Genomic DNA, 23,241 nt, shown 5'->3' on the forward strand with positions numbered 1-23,241 from the left:
GTATTGAAAGTATTTGAGGGAAAATTTTCTGCAATCATAAGTGACTTCGGGCATCACCGAAGGCAAACATGCATGTTATTAGGTGTAGATAAGTTTTGGGTGGATGTGCAGGTAGGTAGGTCAGTACGTCTATGAGTAATACGAAGCTAAACCATCATTATCACTAATCATCAACAAACACTCGTTCATTCATCTATCTACCTAATTTATACATTGCTTAGGGAGTGTATAAATAATTTCAGGACTGGTTGTCCGTGTGTTGTCTATGACAAATTATGGGGAAAGGTTAAAGTGGTGATGAGTGGAATATTTGTTATTCTAGGCGCCATATGAATAGATTGGCGTATGAAAGGCCATGCGAGTGCTCTTGATGTGAAGCTAATGGTTATTTCCAAACGTAAAATTGTTCACTGTTAGGACAAATTGGGCTAGTTAGATTAGTGCTCGTGTGCATGATCGAGGTTCGACGATGGAAGTGATTTATGTTTTTGAGTATGATGGGAGAGCTTGGAAGTAGTAATAAAATAGCGGTTCTGCGCCACTGACCCTCGACCCACTTTCTCAGTCCCGCCTGAAGCAGACAACGAGTTTCCCAGTGCCGCCTGACACACTATGCCGGGGGACATATGGGGGATACGAGAAATCGAGCATCGTGAACCGTCAACCCACGGTCTTTTACGACCTCCATTTTAGGGGTGAATTTGTTCCCTTTTATGACCACATTTTAGGGGGTGTATTCGTTCTCTTTTACGAGCACATTTTAGGGGGTGAACTCGTTTCCTTTTATGAGCATATTTTTCAACCCCTACGAACACATAGCAGAACATCAGACTACGTAACATAACGAACATACAGCAGAGCAGATTGAACACGTTCCCTTTTATGAACACTTTTTCAAGGGTGTATTCATTCCCTTTTATGAGCATATTTTTAAGGGTGTACTCGTTCTCTTTTATGAGCATATTTTTCAACCCCTATTTTAACATAGGAGATAACACATAAGATTACGAACACATAGAAGAGAAGATAACACATAACACTACGTAACACACAGCAGAACAGATAACACATAAGAGTACGTAACATAACAAGGGTGTACTCGTTTTCAACCCCTATTTTAACATAGGTGATAACACAAGATTACGAACACATAGCAAAGCAGATAACACACAAGACTACGTAACACACAGCAGAACAGATAACACATAAGAGTACGTAACATAACATGGGTGTACTCGTTTTCAACCCCTATTTTAACATATGAGATAACACATAAGATTACCAACACATAGCAAAGCAGATAACACACAAGACTACGTAACACACAGCAGAACAGATAACACATAAGAGTACGTAACATAACAAGGGTGTACTCGTTCTCTTTTATGAGCATATTTTTCAACCCCTATTTTAACATAGGAGATAACACATAAGATTACGAACACATAGAAGAGCTGATAACACATAGCACTATTTTAACATAGCAGAACATAAGACTACGTAACATAGCAAGGGTGGACTCGTTCTCTTTTATGAGCATATTTTTCAACCCTTATTTTAACATAGCATAAGACTACGAACACATAGCAGAGGTATATTCGTTTTCAACCCCTTAGCATAAGACTATGTAACATAGCAGTTACGAACACATAGTAGAGCAGATAATAAACACAACCACCTCCATTTTAGGAGTGAATTCATTCCCTTTTATGAGCATATTTTCCAACCCCTATTTCAACATGACAGAGACTACGAAACATGGCGGACATAGCACAGGGGGTGTATTCATTTTCTCCACCCCTAATTGAACATAGCAGAAATTACACTGAGACTACGTAATACACAACCACCTCCATTTTAGGGGTGGACTCGTTCTCTTTTATAATTACTTTTCCAACCCCTATTTTACCATAGCAGAAATTACATAAAAAAATTTTTTCAACCCGTATTTTAAGACAATGAATACCTATGTAACATAGCGATTCGATACGCTCTTTGAACCGATTTGGATGAAACTCGGCATATGGGGGTTTTCGACCATGCCGAGTACGAATATCATACATTTAGCAATAGGTCATCAGGTACTACATGTCCCAAAATTAGTGGTCATCGAGGTCAAAGGTCAAAACTCGAAAACGAAGTAACGTATTGAGGTGGTGTTTCCAAATCTAGTAATAGGTCATCAACTAGTGCAAGTTCCAAAATTAGTGGTCATCGAGGTCAAAGGTCAAAACTCGAAAACGAAGCAACGTATTGAGGTGCTGTTTCCACATTTAGTAATTGCTCATCAGGTGCTACAAGTTCCAAAATAATGACCATCGAGGTCAAAGGTCAAAATACTTAAAACCTAATAACTCGAAAACGGAGCCAAATATCGAAGTGGTGTTTCCACATTTAGCAAGAGGTCATCAACTACTACAAGTTTCAAAATAATGGTCATCGAGGTCAAAGGTCAAAATACTTAAAACCAAATAACTCTTAAATGAATCGACATACTGAGGTGCTGTTTCCACATTTAGCAAGAGGTCATCAACTACTACAAGTTCCAAAATAGTGACCATCGAGGTCAAAGGTCAAAATACTTAAAACCTAATAACTCAGAAACGAAGCAACGTATTGAGGTGCTGTTTCCAAATCTAGTAATAGGTCATCATCAACTAGTACATGTTAAGAAAAGTACTGACCATCGAGGTCAAAGGTCAATCTCGTAAATGAAACCACATATTTAGATAACGTTTCCTCATTTAGTAAATTTGTGTGATCTATTCAATTTTGTACAAAGCAGAAAAAAAGTGAAGAAGGAATAAATTTGAGAACACAATTTTAACTAGCGCAGAATTTCTGTACCTTTTTGGGCTATTCAAATGAAAGCAAAAATATGTCATATTAACTAGCTGAGAATTATTTAAGCAAAACGAAGAAAGCGAACATGGACCATTTTACTCAAATTTGGATGGAGTATTTATATTTGTATGAACCAGAAAAAAATGAAGAAGGTCCATTTTAACTAGTTCAATATTTCTGTACAATTTTGTACTACCCAAATTTTATTTTTGTACCAATCAGAAGAAAAGCAAAGATATGCCATTCTCAGACTTTTATACCATTTTGTACTAATCCAATAAACGAAGGAATACCAACCAGAAAAAAAAGAAGTGAAGATCAGGTGGATTATTTTCTTTTGTACCAACTGGAAAAGAGAAGAAGAGCTATTTTAAATAGCTCATTATGTACTGTTTAAACAAACGAAAATTGAGCTTTCTGTAAATTTTTGAACTACTGAAATGTTCTATTTTTGTATCAATTAGAAAAAACCGAAGAAGGGCCATTTTAACAAGTTCATAATTTCGATGTTCTACTTTTTATACCAACGAGAAAAAATGAACTAGCTGAATATACGAAATAATAAATTTAAGTGACCTATTCAATTTTGTACCCATGAGAAATGCCATTTTAACTGGCTCAGAAAAAGGCGAAGAAGGACTATTTTATATAATTTTACTACTCAAATAAACAGTGAAGTATTTAGTTTTGTACCACCGAGAAAAAAAAAGAAATTGCACCATTTTGGAGTATTCAAATAAACAAAGGACTTATAATTTGTGTCAACTCTAAAAAGGACCATTTTAACTAGCTGAGTATTTTATACCATTTGTTATTATTTCAACAAACAAAGGAAAAAGCAAAAAAGGACCATTTTATATCATTTTAAACTAATCTAATAAACAAAGGCATAAATATGAGTGAGCTATTTTTGTAGCAAACAGAGGATCATTTTATACCATTTTGTACTACTCAAATAAACGAAAGAACAAAATTGTACTCACCAGAAAAAGCGAAGAAGGTTCAATTTAACTAACTCAAAATTTATATACCTTTGTACTAGCCCAACGAACGAAAGAACAAATTTGGTTGTTCTACTTTTTATACCAAACAAAGAAGAATTATTTTAGCTAGCTGAGTATTTTATACCATTTTGTACTGCTCAAATAAACGTAAGAAAAAACGAAAAAAGACCAATTTAACTAGCTCAGAATTTATATACGTTTTGTACTACTCCAATAAACGAAGGAATAGAGTATTTAGTTTTGTACCAAGCAAAATAAGAAAAAGAAGTGAAGAAGGAATAAAATTTAGATGGACTATTTTCTTATGTACCAACAAAAATGGAGCAAATTTGAGTGGCATACATACTTTTGTACCAACGACAAAAGAAGAAACCGAAGGAGGAATAAATTTTGGTAACCTATTCAGTTTTGTACTAAGCAGAAAAAATTGAAGAATGAATAAAATTTGCACAAAAAAGCGAAGAAGGTAAAATTTAAATAGCTCAGTATTTATGTACATTTTGTACTACTAAAATAAACGAAGGAATAAAATTGGATGTTCTACTTTTTATACTAATCAGAAGAAAACGGAGAAGGGTCAGTTTATTTAATTTTGTAGTACTCAAATATACAAAGGTATAAATCTGTGTGACCCATTGAGTTTTGTACTAAGCAGAAAATTTGTTGGCTCAAATAAAGAAACCTATTCAGATTTGCCGTCTTATTAAAAAGCGAATAAATTTCTGTTCTACCTTTTGTGCTCTACAAATAAACGAAGGAAAAGCAAAGAGAGACCATTTTTAACTAGCTTAGAATTTATGTGCCTTTTGTAACGAAGAAACAAATTTGAGTGGTCATTTTAACTAATCCTGCTGCGAGTAGATCAACAGTATGGCATTAACGTAAAACGAAAGAAAAGGAATTGCGACTTAATAGCCTAAATAATTCATTTTCGAATACATACGGATGAGAGCAGACTTAAGAGGACCAAGCATTATTTTAAACTCGTATTCTAGCCAACAATTAGAAACCCACTAGTAGGGCATCGATTCATCGTTTGCAGTAAACCTGTTATGCTTTGGAAAGCAAAATCCATATTGGAGTATAACTTACTCTTATGACCACCTTTTATACAACAAACAAGCTTCTTAGCCTCACTCCAGAAATTAGAAAACAAATTCTTTTTTCTACGGTCTTTGGTATGCATTTTAGACCAAGAGCAGCAAGATTAATATTTGTATTACCCTGCTGGATAGAAATTCGATACTTGGAAATTATCTCAATAAGCATCTGTTAACTTTATCCCCATCTTAGAAATCGGAACCTCAATAAGCATCTGTAAAATATTCTTTGGTGTGTAAAATTGGATCCACTCATCAGTATAGTAGTTAAAGATAATTGCTTCCAATCTCGTAATACCCTGTAAACGCTTGTCTGAACAAAATGAACTAAATTTGGCAAATAAATTTGTTGTAAATTTTAATGGAAGAATTACCTGTATTCTATCTAAGACAATTTACACCCACGGAATCATCGTTGTTCCAAATAGTGTTAATAGGCTTGTCCTTCCATTCAAAAATTAAAATACCTGCAAAATCACGTGTAATGTTCTGTTTGTAGATGTTCTGAAATTTTTCTATTGGTACATCTGCTAATTCCATCCTAGTACTTCTTACTTATATCTCCCAAATACTTTTGCACAATTTGTTGTACACCTCTTTCCCATTTAATTTAGCCTTAAATCTGAGAAAGTAGATGGTATAAATGTGTTAAAAGAACTACAAGCTTCCTTCTTAACTCTTTGTCCTTCGCAACATAATTCCCAAGTACATTGTTGCAGAACGGTGGTGTAATTGGTTCACCACTAGCAAATTGTTATCAGGTAAGTTTTATCTTTACCTAATAATTTTCTCATAGATCATTATTGTTGGTAGACTAGAAATTGTACACTACAATACACCTTTAAAACTCTTGTGCAATGTAACCTATTTAAAAAGTTTTAATGTTCTTGTAAAACCTACTCTCAATCGAAAAAATAAACTGCACTACTACAGACTATTTTTTTATAAGTACAGTGCAATACCGCTATTAATTGGAAATTCTTACACAATGTATCGTTCTTGTAATCGAAGTATAATGTAATACCACCTAAATTCTCTTAAGTCTACTTCAAATAAGCATAAGGAGAAAGTAGTATTTACTGGTGTTTAATATAGCCCTTTTATGTCACTTTTTTTGCCATAATGGATTATTCTGTATGTACAGGGTTTGTATGATAAGTAATGAGACCAGGTCTGGAAACATTGTTTTATTGATCTGATCTGTACAGGGACTTAAAAGCTTTCGAAGTACTCTCCTCTTGCGTCGATGCACTTCTGCAATCGATGTTTCCACGCTGCAAACGCCCCCTGGAAGTCAGCAGCCGGCATGTCCTTTAGAAATGTGGTCACGGCTGCTTGGATGGCTGTGACGTCTGCAAAACGGGTTCCTTTCAAGCGTGGCTTCAGCTTCGGGAAGAGGAAGAAGTCGGCCGGGCTCACATCTGGGCTGTAGGGTGGTTGTGAAAGGACTTCCACCCCAATCCGGGTCAAAAAGGAGGTCACTAAGAAGGCGGTGTGGGCAGGGGCATTGTCGTGATGCAACTTCCACCGGCTAGCGATCGCCGGTCTTTTCCGCTTGACGCTCCTGTGCAGTCTCTCAAGGACTTGTTTGTAGAAGGCGGCGTTGACGGCTTGTCCTTGGGGTACAAACTCCTTGTGGACCACCCCCACATTGTCAAAAAAAACAATCAACATTGTTTTCACCTTTGACTTCGACATTCTGGCCTTCTTGGGGCGCGGGGACGCAGGAGTGTGCCACTCCGCGCTTTGACGTTTCGTTTCAGGGTCGTACTGGAACACCCACGACTCGTCACCTGTTATGACGTCATCTTCAAAGTTAGGGTCACTGTTCATGAGGTTCAACAGTTCCTGACAACAATCAACACGTCGTTTCTTTTTGTTCGTCAGTCAACACTCGCGGCACCAGTTTCGCACAGATTTTTCTCATTCCCAATTGTTCCGTCACAATCTTGTGCACTGTTGTGTGGTTCATATCGAGTTCATCAGCAATCAATCTCAACGATAATCGACGGTCTGAGTTCAGGAGATCCCTCACTTTTGCCACAGTTTCGTCCGTAGTCACTGTTGTCGGGCGTCCAGCCCTCTCCAGATCCTCAACGCTTTCCCGGCCGTTCCGGAACGCACTGTGCCAACGAAACACCTGGGCTTTGGATAGGGCTTCCTCTTTGTAGGCCTCCGTGATGAGAGAAAGCGTCTGAGTAGCCGTTTTCCCCAGGCGAACGCAAAATTTGATCGCATAACGCTGTTCGATGGAACCCTCCATGTTTGTTGATTTTCCGCCGTGACAAGAATGTTCACAAGGGCTTTGTCCAAGGCTTGTCCGCGCTCCACTAAGGCTCGGAGCCAACTGACGCGCGGTGCGTTGCTTTGCTCGGACCCCCCCCTACATCCTCCATCACCGACAAACCCGCTCCAGCGACACGCGCGCCGCGGCGCGGCGAGTCTCATTACTTATCATACAGACCTTGTATATCTTTATTGTGAGAAAAAAACATTTATTCTTTTTCACAAAGTTTCCAAATACTGCGAGGTCCAACAGATAGGTATCAGGAGATACCGAAAAAAGGCCAGTTTTACAGTGAGGCTAAGAAGCTTGTTTGTTGTATAAAAGGTGGTCATAAGAGTAAGTTATACTCCAATATGGATTTTGTTTTCCAAAGCATAACAGGTTTACTGCAAACGATGAATCGATGCCCTACTAGTGGGTTTCTAATTGTTGGCTAGAATACGAGTTTAAAATAATGCTTGGTCCTCTTAAGTCTGCTCTCATCCGTATGTATTCGAAAATGAATTATTTAGGCTATTAAGTCGCAATTCCTTTTCTTTCGTTTTACGTTAATGCCATACTGTTGATCTACTCGCAGCAGGATTAGTTAAAATGACCACTCAAATTTGTTTCTTCGTTACAAAAGGCACATAAATTCTAAGCTAGTTAAAAATGGTCTCTCTTTGCTTTTCCTTCGTTTATTTGTAGAGCACAAAAGGTAGAACAGAAATTTATTCGCTTTTTAATAAGACGGCAAATCTGAATAGGTTTCTTTATTTGAGCCAACAAATTTTCTGCTTAGTACAAAACTCAATGGGTCACACAGATTTATACCTTTGTATATTTGAGTACTACAAAATTAAATAAACTGACCCTTCTCCGTTTTCTTCTGATTAGTATAAAAAGTAGAACATCCAATTTTATTCCTTCGTTTATTTTAGTAGTACAAAATGTACATAAATACTGAGCTATTTAAATTTTACCTTCTTCGCTTTTTTGTGCAAATTTTATTCATTCTTCAATTTTTTCTGCTTAGTACAAAACTGAATAGGTTACCAAAATTTATTCCTCCTTCGGTTTCTTCTTTTGTCGTTGGTACAAAAGTATGTATGCCACTCAAATTTGCTCCATTTTTGTTGGTACATAAGAAAATAGTCCATCTAAATTTTATTCCTTCTTCACTTCTTTTTCTTATTTTGCTTGGTACAAAACTAAATACTCTATTCCTTCGTTTATTGGAGTAGTACAAAACGTATATAAATTCTGAGCTAGTTAAATTGGTCTTTTTTCGTTTTTTCTTTCGTTTATTTGAGCAGTACAAAATGGTATAAAATACTCAGCTAGCTAAAATGATTCTTCTTTGTTTGGTATAAAAAGTAGAACAACCAAATTTGTTCTTTCGTTCGTTGGGCTAGTACAAAGGTATATAAATTTTGAGTTAGTTAAATTGAACCTTCTTCGCTTTTTCTGGTGAGTACAATTTTGTTCTTTCGTTTATTTGAGTAGTACAAAATGGTATAAAATGATCCTCTGTTTGCTACAAAAATAGCTCACTCATATTTATGCCTTTGTTTATTAGATTAGTTTAAAATGATATAAAATGGTCCTTTTTTGCTTTTTCCTTTGTTTGTTGAAATAATAACAAATGGTATAAAATACTCAGCTAGTTAAAATGGTCCTTTTTAGAGTTGACAAATTATAAGTCCTTTGTTTATTTGAATACTCCAAAATGGTGCAATTTCTTTTTTTTTCTCGGTGGTACAAAACTAAATACTTCACTGTTTATTTGAGTAGTAAAATTATATAAAATAGTCCTTCTTCGCCTTTTTCTGAGCCAGTTAAAATGGCATTTCTCATGGGTACAAAATTGAATAGGTCACTTAAATTTATTATTTCGTATATTCAGCTAGTTCATTTTTTCTCGTTGGTATAAAAAGTAGAACATCGAAATTATGAACTTGTTAAAATGGCCCTTCTTCGGTTTTTTCTAATTGATACAAAAATAGAACATTTCAGTAGTTCAAAAATTTACAGAAAGCTCAATTTTCGTTTGTTTAAACAGTACATAATGAGCTATTTAAAATAGCTCTTCTTCTCTTTTCCAGTTGGTACAAAAGAAAATAATCCACCTGATCTTCACTTCTTTTTTTTCTGGTTGGTATTCCTTCGTTTATTGGATTAGTACAAAATGGTATAAAAGTCTGAGAATGGCATATCTTTGCTTTTCTTCTGATTGGTACAAAAATAAAATTTGGGTAGTACAAAATTGTACAGAAATATTGAACTAGTTAAAATGGACCTTCTTCATTTTTTTTCTGGTTCATACAAATATAAATACTCCATCCAAATTTGAGTAAAATGGTCCATGTTCGCTTTCTTCGTTTTGCTTAAATAATTCTCAGCTAGTTAATATGACATATTTTTGCTTTCATTTGAATAGCCCAAAAAGGTACAGAAATTCTGCGCTAGTTAAAATTGTGTTCTCAAATTTATTCCTTCTTCACTTTTTTTCTGCTTTGTACAAAATTGAATAGATCACACAAATTTACTAAATGAGGAAACGTTATCTAAATATGTGGTTTCATTTACGAGATTGACCTTTGACCTCGATGGTCAGTACTTTTCTTAACATGTACTAGTTGATGACCTATTACTAGATTTGGAAACAGCACCTCAATACGTTGCTTCGTTTCTGAGTTATTAGGTTTTAAGTATTTTGACCTTTGACCTCGATGGTCACTATTTTGGAACTTGTAGTAGTTGATGACCTCTTGCTAAATGTGGAAACAGCACCTCAGTATGTCGATTCATTTAAGAGTTATTTGGTTTTAAGTATTTTGACCTTTGACCTCGATGACCATTATTTTGAAACTTGTAGTAGTTGATGACCTCTTGCTAAATGTGGAAACACCACTTCGATATTTGGCTCCGTTTTCGAGTTATTAGGTTTTAAGTATTTTGACCTTTGACCTCGATGGTCATTATTTTGGAACTTGTAGCACCTGATGAGCAATTACTAAATGTGGAAACAGCACCTCAATACGTTGCTTCGTTTTCGAGTTTTGACCTTTGACCTCGATGACCACTAATTTTGGAACTTGCACTAGTTGATGACCTATTACTAGATTTGGAAACACCACCTCAATACGTTACTTCGTTTTCGAGTTTTGACCTTTGACCTCGATGACCACTAATTTTGGGACATGTAGTACCTGATGACCTATTGCTAAATGTATGATATTCGTACTCGGCATGGTCGAAAACCCCCATATGCCGAGTTTCATCCAAATCGGTTCAAAGAGCGTATCGAATCGCTATGTTACATAGGTATTCATTGTCTTAAAATACGGGTTGAAAAAATTTTTTTATGTAATTTCTGCTATGGTAAAATAGGGGTTGGAAAAGTAATTATAAAAGAGAACGAGTCCACCCCTAAAATGGAGGTGGTTGTGTATTACGTAGTCTCAGTGTAATTTCTGCTATGTTCAATTAGGGGTGGAGAAAATGAATACACCCCCTGTGCTATGTCCGCCATGTTTCGTAGTCTCTGTCATGTTGAAATAGGGGTTGGAAAATATGCTCATAAAAGGGAATGAATTCACTCCTAAAATGGAGGTGGTTGTGTTTATTATCTGCTCTACTATGTGTTCGTAACTGCTATGTTACATAGTCTTATGCTAAGGGGTTGAAAACGAATATACCTCTGCTATGTGTTCGTAGTCTTATGCTATGTTAAAATAAGGGTTGAAAAATATGCTCATAAAAGAGAACGAGTCCACCCTTGCTATGTTACGTAGTCTTATGTTCTGCTATGTTAAAATAGTGCTATGTGTTATCAGCTCTTCTATGTGTTCGTAATCTTATGTGTTATCTCCTATGTTAAAATAGAGGTTGAAAAATATGCTCATAAAAGAGAACGAGTACACCCTTGTCATGTTACGTACTCTTATGTGTTATCTGTTCTGCTGTGTGTTACGTAGTTTTGTGTGTTATCTGCTTTGCTATGTGTTGGTAATCTTATGTGTTATCTCATATGTTAAAATAGGGGTTGAAAACGAGTACACCCATGTTATGTTACGTACTCTTATGTGTTATCTGTTCTGCTGTGTGTTACGTAGTCTTGTGTGTTATCTGCTTTGCTATGTGTTCGTAATCTTGTGTTATCTCCTATGTTAAAATAGGGGTTGAAAACGAGTACACCCTTGTTATGTTACGTACTCTTATGTGTTATCTGTTCTGCTGTGTGTTACGTAGTGTTATGTGTTATCTTCTCTTCTATGTGTTCGTAATCTTATGTGTTATCTCCTATGTTAAAATAGGGGTTGAAAAATATGCTCATAAAAGAGAACGAGTACACCCTTAAAAATATGCTCATAAAAGGGAATGAATACACCCTTGAAAAAGTGTTCATAAAAGGGAACGAGTTCAATCTGCTCTGCTGTATGTTCGTTATGTTACGTAGTCTGATGTTCTGCTATGTGTTCGTAGGGGTTGAAAAATATGCTCATAAAAGGAAACGAGTTCACCCCCTAAAATGTGCTCGTAAAAGAGAACGAATACACCCCTTAAAATGTGGTCATAAAAGGGAACAAATTCACCCCTAAAATGGAGGTCGTAAAAGACCGTGGGTTGACGGTTCACGATGCTCGATTTCTCGTATCCCCCATATGTCCCCCGGCATAGTGTGTCAGGCGGCACTGGGAAACTCGTCTGCTTCAGGCGGGACTGAGAAAGTGGGTCGAGGGTCAGTGGCGCAGAACCGCTATTTTATTACTACTCTTGGAGGTCAGATTGGAGGTGGTAGTCGAAGAAGCAGAGGATGTATGTTCGATGAGCCTTCATCGGTCTTCATGACTTGTCCTCTTCGTAGATTTTTGGGGAAAGACAAAATTTAAAAGCTGATTGTTACTAAAGTAAGGAGCAAGATGATGAACTGGCATAGGTCTTCGAGTAGACCATATATAGTTGGCTGATTTCTATAGATCTGTAAAGCTGCTGTAGAGATTTAGACCGGCAGTATGAGTAATTTATTACCACTGTGATGGAGGCCTTAATTGTGTGACGGATGACGATGGTGTGATCACAACTCAGCGTCGAGATTGTCCTGGATTGGCAGCCGTTATCTAATGGTGGACTTCGAGGGTATTTGAGAAATGGGGTGTCGATAAGTTGTTTCTTAGTAAAATATGTGCATATTTCCAGAGGATAGCTGTTAAAAAGGGAGAGAGGCTTTACAGAAAAAGTGGAAAGAATTTCTGGAAGGGAAGAAGGTATGGAGTTTAGCTTGATTCATTCAGAATTAAGTGGAAAAGGTAAGGCCACACGATGACTTTCTCTTGGACCGAAGTGAAGAGAGTTTGTTGTTAATTTGTTTCATATTCTTTCTTTCTTTTAATTCTTTTCTCTTTTTAATGTTTAACCTTTTCTCTTTATTTATACTTCTTTGTTCTCCACCACTCTTAGTGATCCACCGCACCAATTAGTCTCATTTTTCCACTAATTTCTGTTTTTCTAGCCAATAAAATATTTACCTTAGTATATTTTCTATTTATACCAAACTTTTGGAAATCATTAGATACTACCTTTGACAAGGGACGAAAATTTGGCGAAAAACAAGATTCCACATTGTAACATTCCTATTGTTTCCTTTTTTTTTTTTTCCAAAATTCCTGTCACCCATCCTGATGGTTACATTTTTTTCTTTGGTACAGCACCGAGTTTTTCTATTTATTTTCAATAGTGGGTTGTTCTGTGCTCAGGTTCATCACATTTTTAGCCTGCTTTTATTACTTGTGTCGAATTTTAGAAGAAAAACTTGGACAAAGTTGATGGTGATCGAGGAAAAATTTACACTACACAAATGTAGCAAGACAGAATCTCGTTCTTGACCGAAAGTTTGTCCCTTGCTAAAGGTAAAACCTAATATTTACCGAAAATCCGGATATAAACAAAAGAAGATTCACTGCTTTATTATCATATATTTCACTATTTCCTGCATGACTTATGCCAATTCATCTTTCATTCCCGTTTCAGGATTCCTTTGTTCCTAACTACTTAAATGCATTTGCAATACTGGAAACTGTAAATAAACCAGCAGGAATTAACCGATTTTGAGCTCCAAAGTTGTTGCACATGAAGAAGGAAATAGTTAGTGGTAGTGATCGCAACATTTCAAACGTGTTTTACAAGTGTTAAAGAACATTCCCCAACTTAATACAGGGTTCACATTGAAATTCTAGTATTAATTTCCCTGAATTTCCATAACTAAGTGACTTGCTACGCTACCAACATTATCATTTATCGTTAGGTCTACACACTTTCCATAGCTCTCTCCTATAGTCCAACGCTCTCCATATTTTTAATATACAGTATAAGGATATTTTCTTCCTATAAATACTTATTATGAACGAAATTCTGAATACAATAAGAACAATAGCACCAAAGCAATAATTATATACCAACGATTTCTTTAATATTTCAGCACTCTGAGCACACCCATCGACATAAAACAAGTAAATATATGTCATAATTTGGCCTACCTAATCTGTCTCTTTGATTATATACAACCAACAAAGTTAACTTGTATTTTTTTCTACAGCATTTGAACTTTTGATTTCATTTGTTCTTTTTCTTTCAAAGCTTGAAGTTTAAACACATTTCGGCTTTTTTTTTTTTTTTTTTTTTTTTAATTTCTGAAGATAATTTTCTTCTTTCACCCTATCTCTTATAATCTTTTTGACTCTCTCACGGTTCTTTAAGGCGTTCTTCGTATCTTCTGTGAGCACATCTGAAAAGAAATTCCATGTCTCTTCTGTGAAATGTATGAGATTTATCTGGCTTTCGGCATATTTTAAAACATTTACGTGACTTTTTCTAATTTTAATTTCCTTGACTTTCAAGGACAGCGTGAACCCTGTAATAGCACATTTATCCACTCCAAATGGCTACACAAGAAGCTGTTCGGGCAAGTCGTCAGTCGCACAGATGCTGAACGAACGCAGAAGATATACACAGAGTTAAGCACAGTGGTTTTAGCTGTATAAGAACCTTATCTTGGTGGAAGATAGGATCTCGAAAAGCGTCCAGATAAGGTCGAAGAACAGGTTACTGACGTTATGACTGTACGAACACTAGTCATTTTCTTGAGCGAAGATCCAGGGGCGGGCGGAATGTGTGACTTAATTCCATAGTTTAAAAGGATTAATGAAAAATTTAACGGATTAAAACTGAAAATTAAGGTAAAGAGAAAAATGGCTGCTTACATTTAAAATTATTATCACAGAAAAGTAACGACTAAAGCTGAAATTGATCAAAAGTAATCGATTAAAATTAAAATTGGCAATTTTCACTATTATCTAATGAGAATTGTCTAGAGTCGTGAAAATTCATGTCAAGTTTAATGGATAAAATTAAGGTCACTGGAAATTAATCGGGTATTATGAAAAGCTAATGTACTTAATCAAAAATTGATAACTAATAAAAACAAAATAGAAATGTAAAATTCAGAAAAAATCAATGAAATTATGTATAATTGATTTTTTTTATCTGCTCTACGAGAAACACGTTTGGTTCATATATCGCACCCCCAGAATAAGACTATCAAAATTCAAAATACTCTAAACTGTTATCAATTTTGAATGTGTAATAATTGTAATTTGCATGTATTTAGGAAAGGTTTCATATTATATATATATATATATATATATATATATATATATATATATATATATATATATATATATGTGTGTGTGTGTGTGTGTGTATGTAAGTTGTATAAAATATATAAAACCTCGACAAAGCTTATGCTTCTTTGTTATTTTTTGGTGGTATCCTAGAATTATTATTAGATGGGAATGGCACGCCAGCCTAGCGAACGGTATGCTGGGAATAAGAAAAAAAAAAAGGATGGAGGCACCCTTGCAGCTTTGCACCAACGTGAAGCACCGGTGTTTATTATAATATTTCAAATTTGGTCAAGTGGAGATCTTTAATTCCCGAGTTATTGATCATCAAATTTCGAGTTTAGACTTACGGTTGAGGAAAGTAAGTGCGTTGTTTATTTAAAATCAAAATTTGCTAAAAGAAACAATGAAGAACGAATTTTTGGACTATAGGAAAAGTACCTAGTTAATACGTAAATTAAATTGACTCACTGTACTTCTGACTCAGTTAACTAACGGACTAAATTATATATTTTGTGCTTTATACTCTTGAAATTATGCATTTATTTCACTAATAGTGTAAGTCTATACAGTGATTTTACTTGTGCAGTTGCGTACCTTTTTGTTCTTCTCTAGTGCTCATAAAATATTTTCAAGTATGCAAGATTAGTATAACGTATTTTCTGTGTCCGACGTAGGTGTCCTTCGTGGGTAAGTCAGTAGATTCGTCGCCTTTGTAATCACGGGTCATAGGTTTAATTTTAAGGGGAGGACAATGACGATTGCAAACCGACCCACTCTAAGCTGTAGGGCCCGTTCTTCATAGAAAGTGAGTTTACAACATTCAGTATATGAGTTCTACATTCAATTCGGATCTGTTTGTCTTGATTGGTTTTTAAACTGGCATTCGAGTTGTTACCAGCAAGTTTTGCAACCCACAATATCTTAAGTGTCGTTCTGATTACCTAACCATTGTATCAAGTGTCTGAAAGTGATATATTTCTTTTGGCACAAAATCTTGCTTCCATCTCGTTCTCCGTTCAGTATACATTTTATCCTGAGCTTCAGACAGTTTAATTTACAAAATTGAAGTCATAAGCGGCTATTTTGAGTATGATGTTAGTTTAACATAATTATTCACTTCCTTCCTTCTTTCTTTATTGTTGTATCGTGTCAAAATTTTTAAAGTAACAAATTTGTGAATAGAGTTTTATGCGTTCTTCCCCTCGAAATTTAGTGATCTCAATAACTGTTCTATATAGTTATAATGAAGTATTGGTTTATTTATAAATTATAAATGATAATTTTGTTCCATGAAATCTATTATATTGTCAGAATAGTTACTGCTAACACTAAACAACTTTTTTTTACTAAAGCAATTTTGCCTAGTAACTCCGTTATTCTAGTAGTTCCATAAATAATTTGTTAGAATTAGAAAACCCATTGTATCCACCGATTTGCATCTTGTTTCGTGTCGAATGACTGATTTTCTATGATTACTGATTTTTTCGGAATTCTCTCTACAGAAAGCAGTGATTAAATGTTTTTTTTTTTTCGAATTACAATGGAAAAACTGAGCGTACTGTTATCTCTCCGCTAAAATTTACTTTTTTTTTGAAGTCCAAGTTTTCCAAGCCGAAAAGAGGTGGGAAAAGCTTCGTTTCTTTTCCCTAAAAAAAAAAAAAAAAAAAAAAAAAAAAAAAAAAAAAAAAAAAAAACTTGAATCTCTAATGAATACATAATCAATTTTAAATTGAAACTATAATCTTTCTACAATTTTTAGATATTATAGTTTCTCGCATTTACCACCGGCTTGCTTTGTAATCGGAAACGTTTACTACCTAGTCTTGCAGCACAAATGCTTCGTGTCTTTGATTCAAGGAACATTAATCTCAAACCACGAGCATCAGAGATAAATCATTTAAATGCATCATACATGGGCAATCTGATTGATTGCTTAATTGTTCCCCGGATAGACGTACGCGTGTTCTCGTCAGAGTGGCTGTTACCGATTTAGCAATCATATGAGAGGTTTACGCTTAAAAGAGTAAATTTTATGTGTATTATTGTCGATTTGGCAGAACAGAAATTTTTCATTCTTGTAATACTGTAAAAGTAAGTTTTTTTTTTTTTTTTTTAATGAACCCTATGACATGTACAATATACTGCTGCCATGTCTCCATTAAATTTTAGCAACTATTTAATATCTGACTAGAGTCAACCATTAAAAGTACATACCATAACAATAACATATGTGGGAGCAATACCATCACAGTGTCTATGGAAGGCTTCCGCTGAGTATCCGTGTGTTGAAGCTCGATAAAGGAGACGCCATACTTGTTTTGATACTCCGTACCAATTATTGAGGATTCGCTGAAACGAAGTCTTTTCCTGTAAATTACAAAAAAGTTGAAAATAGAAGTTGAACGTTACAAAAAGGCAGGGGCGCATCCAGGGGGGCGATCGCCCCTTCCCCAGAAGAGAAAACTTTCTTATTTTATATATATATATATATATATATATATATATATATATATATATATATATATAACCCATCCAAAAGTTTGGAACCCTTAAAAATAGCAGTATGACAACCAACCGCCCCTCCCCCCCAGAAGTCGGTCCTGGATCCGCCCCTGCAAAAAGGTGAAAACAGATATTTATTTCTGAAAGCAAAGAACAAAAATGAAACATCCAACACTGAAAATAAACTAAGTCACTAAATAACAATGTATTGCGGTAGCATTGAAAAGGAAAAGGACTTGAAGTAGGAGTTGCTGAACTGAGAAGGCATTTAATGCATTAGATCTGCCAAAGCAACAATTTAAATTAATAAAAGAAGATTACTAAGATAAATGCTTGGATCAATTTAATAGTTCTAATTGTAACTAACCCGCTATACCTACTATCACTCGAGCTTGCATTAAAATTGGCAGATTGAAGACACTACTTTCTTCCCTGATAACACTAGCGTTCGGCTTTTTATTAAAAAAAAGCCGATCACACACGCATATATTATTGTGCAAACGCATATACTTATATATATGTATATATATAAGGTGTTATATATATGTATATATATAAGGTGATTCAAGAAATCCGTAACAGGGCCTTAACACAGTTTCTAGTGCACATAAATCTTTGAAACAAAAAGTATTAGTACCAAAGTGCATGTGCCAAATCACGAAGTGATATTTTTAAAATCAGGGGTATCTAGGGATAAATCTACGGAGGGTAGGGGCGACTTCAAAATTTTAAATGAAAACAAGGGTTGATTTTTGTCCCCATTGAAACAATCGCTACATTTTGAACCTTGGGAGGAAACACTTTGCCGTATTTCTTAACGTTTGGTAGCTACATGAGCTCATTAATAGGTCAGTATGAGAGTTTTCGCAAGCTGCAACTCACAAGGAATAGTAAATAATTGTTTGGAACTAAAGCGAAGTACAAAATTGCGTATCTAGAAATAAATGTGCAATGTTCGAAAACAGTGGCGCCTATTGGGCGCGGCCAACTTCAAAATATCAAATAGAAACAGGGGCCATTTTGCTTGCGTTGAAAGATGCACTAAATACTAAATCACTTTCACAGGCAATACTTCATGACAGTTGATACCGTATGGCTCCTACAGAAGCTTAGTTGGTGCGCAAAGGCAAAAATGATGAGATAGAACAAAACGAAGTAAGGAATATCTGGACGAAACAAAGAAAAAACTAACGAATCTGCTGTTGCCAAAGATTGAACGAAACAAGACGGCGTGAACCTGATTATTCGCAGTAAAGCAATTTTAGAAAGATGGGTAAATACTAAATAATCGTCTTACCTTCTGCGGAGTTTAGTCGATCCACCTTTGGCTTCACAAATATGTTTACTAAAGAAATGTTTACGAACAGCAATTCAGCGATTTATTCGCTATATATAATTGTAAGCAACAGCTTCAAGCTCGGTCACGTTGATGGTCCAGAATGTAGTTGTAATGCGTTGTTTCATGTTGCGAATTGTAGTTGGTCTATTGACATGAACAAGATCCTTAATTTGAACGTAAAAAAATAGTTCATACAAGGTCGGGAGACCTCGAAGGAAACTGTGGATTGGAACCTCTCCCCATCCAGCGTTGCGGAAATACCCCTGTTAAATGATCATAAAAATGGTCTAATGACCTGAGTCTCTAGAATACTGCCCCACACATTAATGCTCCATTGTCGTTGCCGATTGACTTCTCGCATCCAGTGCGGATTCTCCGTTAACCAGTAATGTACATTGTGGGGATTCACGTTGCCATCACCATCAGTCCATAAAATGAAGACTAAAATTCGGATGTTCTCGCAATTGGTTGGCTACCTAGTTGAAGAACAGAAACCGTAAATTGTAGTCAACATCACTTAGTTCCTGATGCAGAGAAAGAGAGGCGGTACGGATGAAAATTATATTTCCACAGAATACGCAATACACTACCTTGACCGACACAACGCTCTCGTGGGATCTGCCGCCAACAGCTGCAAGTACATCAATGACAACGTTTTTTATTTTGTACGACTCCTCTCTGGACATAACTTCGACGAATGTTTCATCTCTGCCACAATCGTGCTGCTAATCTACACAGAAGATTTTAGGAAATAGTTTGTCGATCTGGATAGCGTGCTGTGCATAATCAAGTTGCAACCCTATAATATTCCCGTTCCTCAAATCATTAGCATTTGGAATGCCTCGAAATTCGTATATGGCATGAATGTTATTTACTGCAGAAATTCCTACTACAATCACTCAACCACCAACACAATACAAGCACTCTAAATCAATGTGGAACTGCAGTCCACGTAACTTCGCGAGCTTGTAATACACAGGGGCAGTTGAGTTCAATTCAAGACAACTTGTCCAGTACAAGGACTACTTAAACTCTCTGTACACGTTATTCACTCCAGGACTCTGTTCCACTTTCTGGGTGCTTCATCGCTCCTTCTTCCCTTTGTATGGCATAACAGAAATTGCATGTCTGATGTCACAGATAATGCGTATTGAAAAGTGTAGTGGATCCAGAATAGTACCAACACACAATCACTGACGGAGTTTTATGAGTGTGTTCTTCGAAACAACGACGAAGCGGACCACACAACAAGCTCTTCGATTTGTGAAGAAGTCAAGTGTCGACTTAATTGGAGGTTCTAGGTTATCTTTAGCTTAGGGGACAATTTTCTACGGAAAAGGAGTCGGAAGTGTTCGCCAGGTCATAATTTCAAGGTACCGTCCCAGCATTTGTCTGGTGTGACCGCGAAAACCCCTGCACAAATATCACTCGGAATGGTGACCCGTTGGGATCGATGAAACCCAAACGCGACGAGGTAGCTCTCCTGGGTTTTCTTTCATTGAGACCAAATCTGGCATGATAGTTGCGAAATTCAGGCCTTGGATGCTTTCGTCCCTCATATTTAACTCCGTCATTTAGGAGTTCTGTACTTCACCAACAAATGGGTCATCTTGTGCATTTCTCTTCCATTTCATAACATCCTGCCAAGGTTTAACAGCCGATGCTGTCTCCGAATTTACTTTTGTCATCCATTTACTCAAGTTCTACTTGCCATGTATCTCGATGTCAATATGAACTGAGCTATTCTTTTGCTCTCATTAAATCTCATCATCTTCCTTTCTCCAACAACTGAGCTTCTGTAGCAACCATACGGTATCAACTGTCATGAAATATTGCCTATAAACGTGGTTCAATATTTAGCCCTTCTTTCAACGTAAGGAAAATCGACCCCTGTTTCTATTTGATATTTTGAAGATGGCCGTCCCTCAACAGAGGTACTCTCGAGACGCCACTGTTTTCGAAAATTGAACAATTTGTTTTCGCATATGGACTTTCATACTTCGCTTTAGTTCCAAACAATTATTTACTATTCCTTTTGAGTTGCAGCTTGCGGGAACCCTCGCATTGACCTACTAATGAGCTCGTGTAGCTACCAAATGGTAAGAGAGATGCCAAATATATCCTTTCAAAGTTGTTTAAAATTTAGCAATTGTTTCAATGGAGGCAAAATCAATCCCGGCAAATTTAAAATTTTGAAGTAACCTCCCCCCATAGATGTATTCCCGAGTCGCCATTGATTTTAGAAGCATCACCACGTGATTCGGCACATGCACTTCTGTATTAACTCTTTTTTCTTTCAAAAGTATCTGTGAACTAGTAGCTGCGTTAAGGGCGCTACGGATTTCATGAATCACACTGTTTATATCTTTCTTATATATTTTGTATACATATAGGATGTTAATGAACTATACCGACGAACTGTAAAAGGCGATTCCTCACATCAAAATAACATAAGTTCATATGGACAAGAGGTGGAATGCACATATTTTAAGAGCTAGAACTCCAAAATTTGTGGAAAGGTTAAACTTCAACTCGTACTATTTCGAATTCGAGAAACAGTGGAGTAGTAGTCCATATCAGGGTAAAGGAATTCATACATTCACCATCCAGAAATACATATTTAATCAATGTGTAATGGCTGTACAAGGAATTTTCTACACGGTACAATTCCTAAACATGCTCTCAACAGAATTCTCAGATATGCTCTGATTTCAAGGTGATTTCAAAGCAGGCAATGGTAAGACTTTACAATAGTGAACATGGAATGTTCTGGCGGGCAGTCGGAAGTGTTAGAGATCGTAAGTTCCACAATTTCTTCCACATTCAGAATTTGATCATCTCAAACCCTCACGTATATTAATAACGTAATAAACACAATACCAATATACGTATATATACAGTCTTTTGCGCAAAATCGACTCAAACACGTATTCTATTATCTACTTTCTACTTTCACTAGGCATGTCTGCACCTGGGATTTGCATTAAACCCACTGAACCTGTACTTGCTAACCTGAAGGAGCGAAAACATGTGAGTAGGGCGAAGGCGCAAGGACCCGGCAGTATTCGTGTATAATGTCTCCGTGAATTAAAATATCTTCGAGAAGTGTATAACGAGTAGGAGTCTATACGGTGCAGTGCTTCTCTTAGACCAGTGCTATTCAACCGGGGGTACGCGGAGAGTTTTCTGGGTGTACGTAATCCTAAAATAAGCATATTTCCAATATTTATTGAATGATCATAGTTGGAGAATTTATTGAATGATCAGTGTTATTTCACAAATTCTTCCATTTCCATCAACATATTCGTGTGAACAGGGTTTCTCTGCATTAGCATCAATAAAAACGAAGCTCAGAAATTGCTTGAATCCAGAATCAGCTCTGATTCTCGCACTCTCGAAGATTCGAGCAAGAATCAAGGAGTTGGCGTCCCGGAAACAAGCTCAGTCATCTCATTAACAGGTTACTTCAAAACTTACTTTTAGTTTTTCTTAATTTTTAACATTGTTCTCAGTGTGCGAATTATCAGGGAAGATGAGGGGAAAATCCCCTCACTAGAATTGAATGTCTCCCATATGTTTCGAAATACCTCATGTTATTTTTTTCGTATGTGCACTTTATCTCCCTGTAAATAGTCTTTCGATTGGCACACTGATTGTCCTTTTGTTGAGTCTCTATTTGTCCTCCTTTTTAATCAACAGAACACGTGTATTAAGTTTAATGAGTTCATTTCGATTTTATTTCTTTTGAACAGTTTCAGGGACACACAATTGGATCGCAAACTGCGTCTAGGGGTACTCGGGAAAACAAGGTTGAATAGCACTGTCTTGGACGACTGCAAGAGTGATGCTTACATTGTTTACGATACATTATACGCTTTAGTTTGACAGAGGTATGGTATCTGCATAAATAAGCTTCTTAGACATTAATTTTTCTGTAGTAATAGGTTACGCTCGTAAATTCTCAATTTTTATGGGCTGCTATTCTTTATTTGCAACCAAATTTCCGCGATTGTTTCAGCATGACATATTAAGCTTTCTGTGCACAGTGTAATTATTTTTTCCAGGACCGGGCTTAACCCTTTTAAGTTTTTTCGGTCGTTTTCGACCGATATTGTAGTGTCTTAAAGATTCGATTAAAAGAGAACTAAGAATGCTATTTAGTTCTGTTATTTTTTTCAATTTTCCAAGAGAGGAGGCATTCAAGAAAGCCTTGGAAGGGTCTATACGCTTCCGAGCGTCAAAACATGGGTGGGTATGACGTCATCTATTTACAAATTCCTTTTTTTTTTTTTTTTTTACTGAGGTCTAACTTCAACATTTTTTGGTGAGCTTCTCTTTAATCCTAGAATCCTAATATTTTTCATAAACAATCAGTGGACCCATTAGTTTTTATGAGAATTTTTTCGGATCTCTTCGTCAACACAGAAGGGGGGTTCAGAGGGACAAAATGGTAAAAAAAAGGGATATTTTTGAACCAAAAATCCCACTTTCGCGATTTTTA

At 36.1% G+C, this 23,241-nt stretch overlaps 1 protein-coding gene across 2 annotated transcripts in view; it reads right to left on the minus strand.

Moving 5' to 3' along the window:
- LOC145675453 (serine-enriched protein) overlaps positions 1-23,241 on the minus strand; it is a 765,040-nt gene that overhangs the window by 32,149 nt on the left and 709,650 nt on the right. For both annotated transcript variants that reach the window (XM_081745877.1, XM_081745876.1), the window contains exon 8: positions 17,114-17,266. In XM_081745877.1, coding sequence (XP_081602003.1) covers positions 17,114-17,266 — 153 coding nt within the window. The remainder of the gene's footprint in view (positions 1-17,113; positions 17,267-23,241) is intronic.

This window comes from Thermobia domestica, chromosome 18 (genome assembly GCF_964235325.1).
Source record: "Thermobia domestica chromosome 18, izTheDome1.hap1.1, whole genome shotgun sequence".
NCBI lineage: Eukaryota > Metazoa > Arthropoda > Insecta > Zygentoma > Lepismatidae > Thermobia > Thermobia domestica.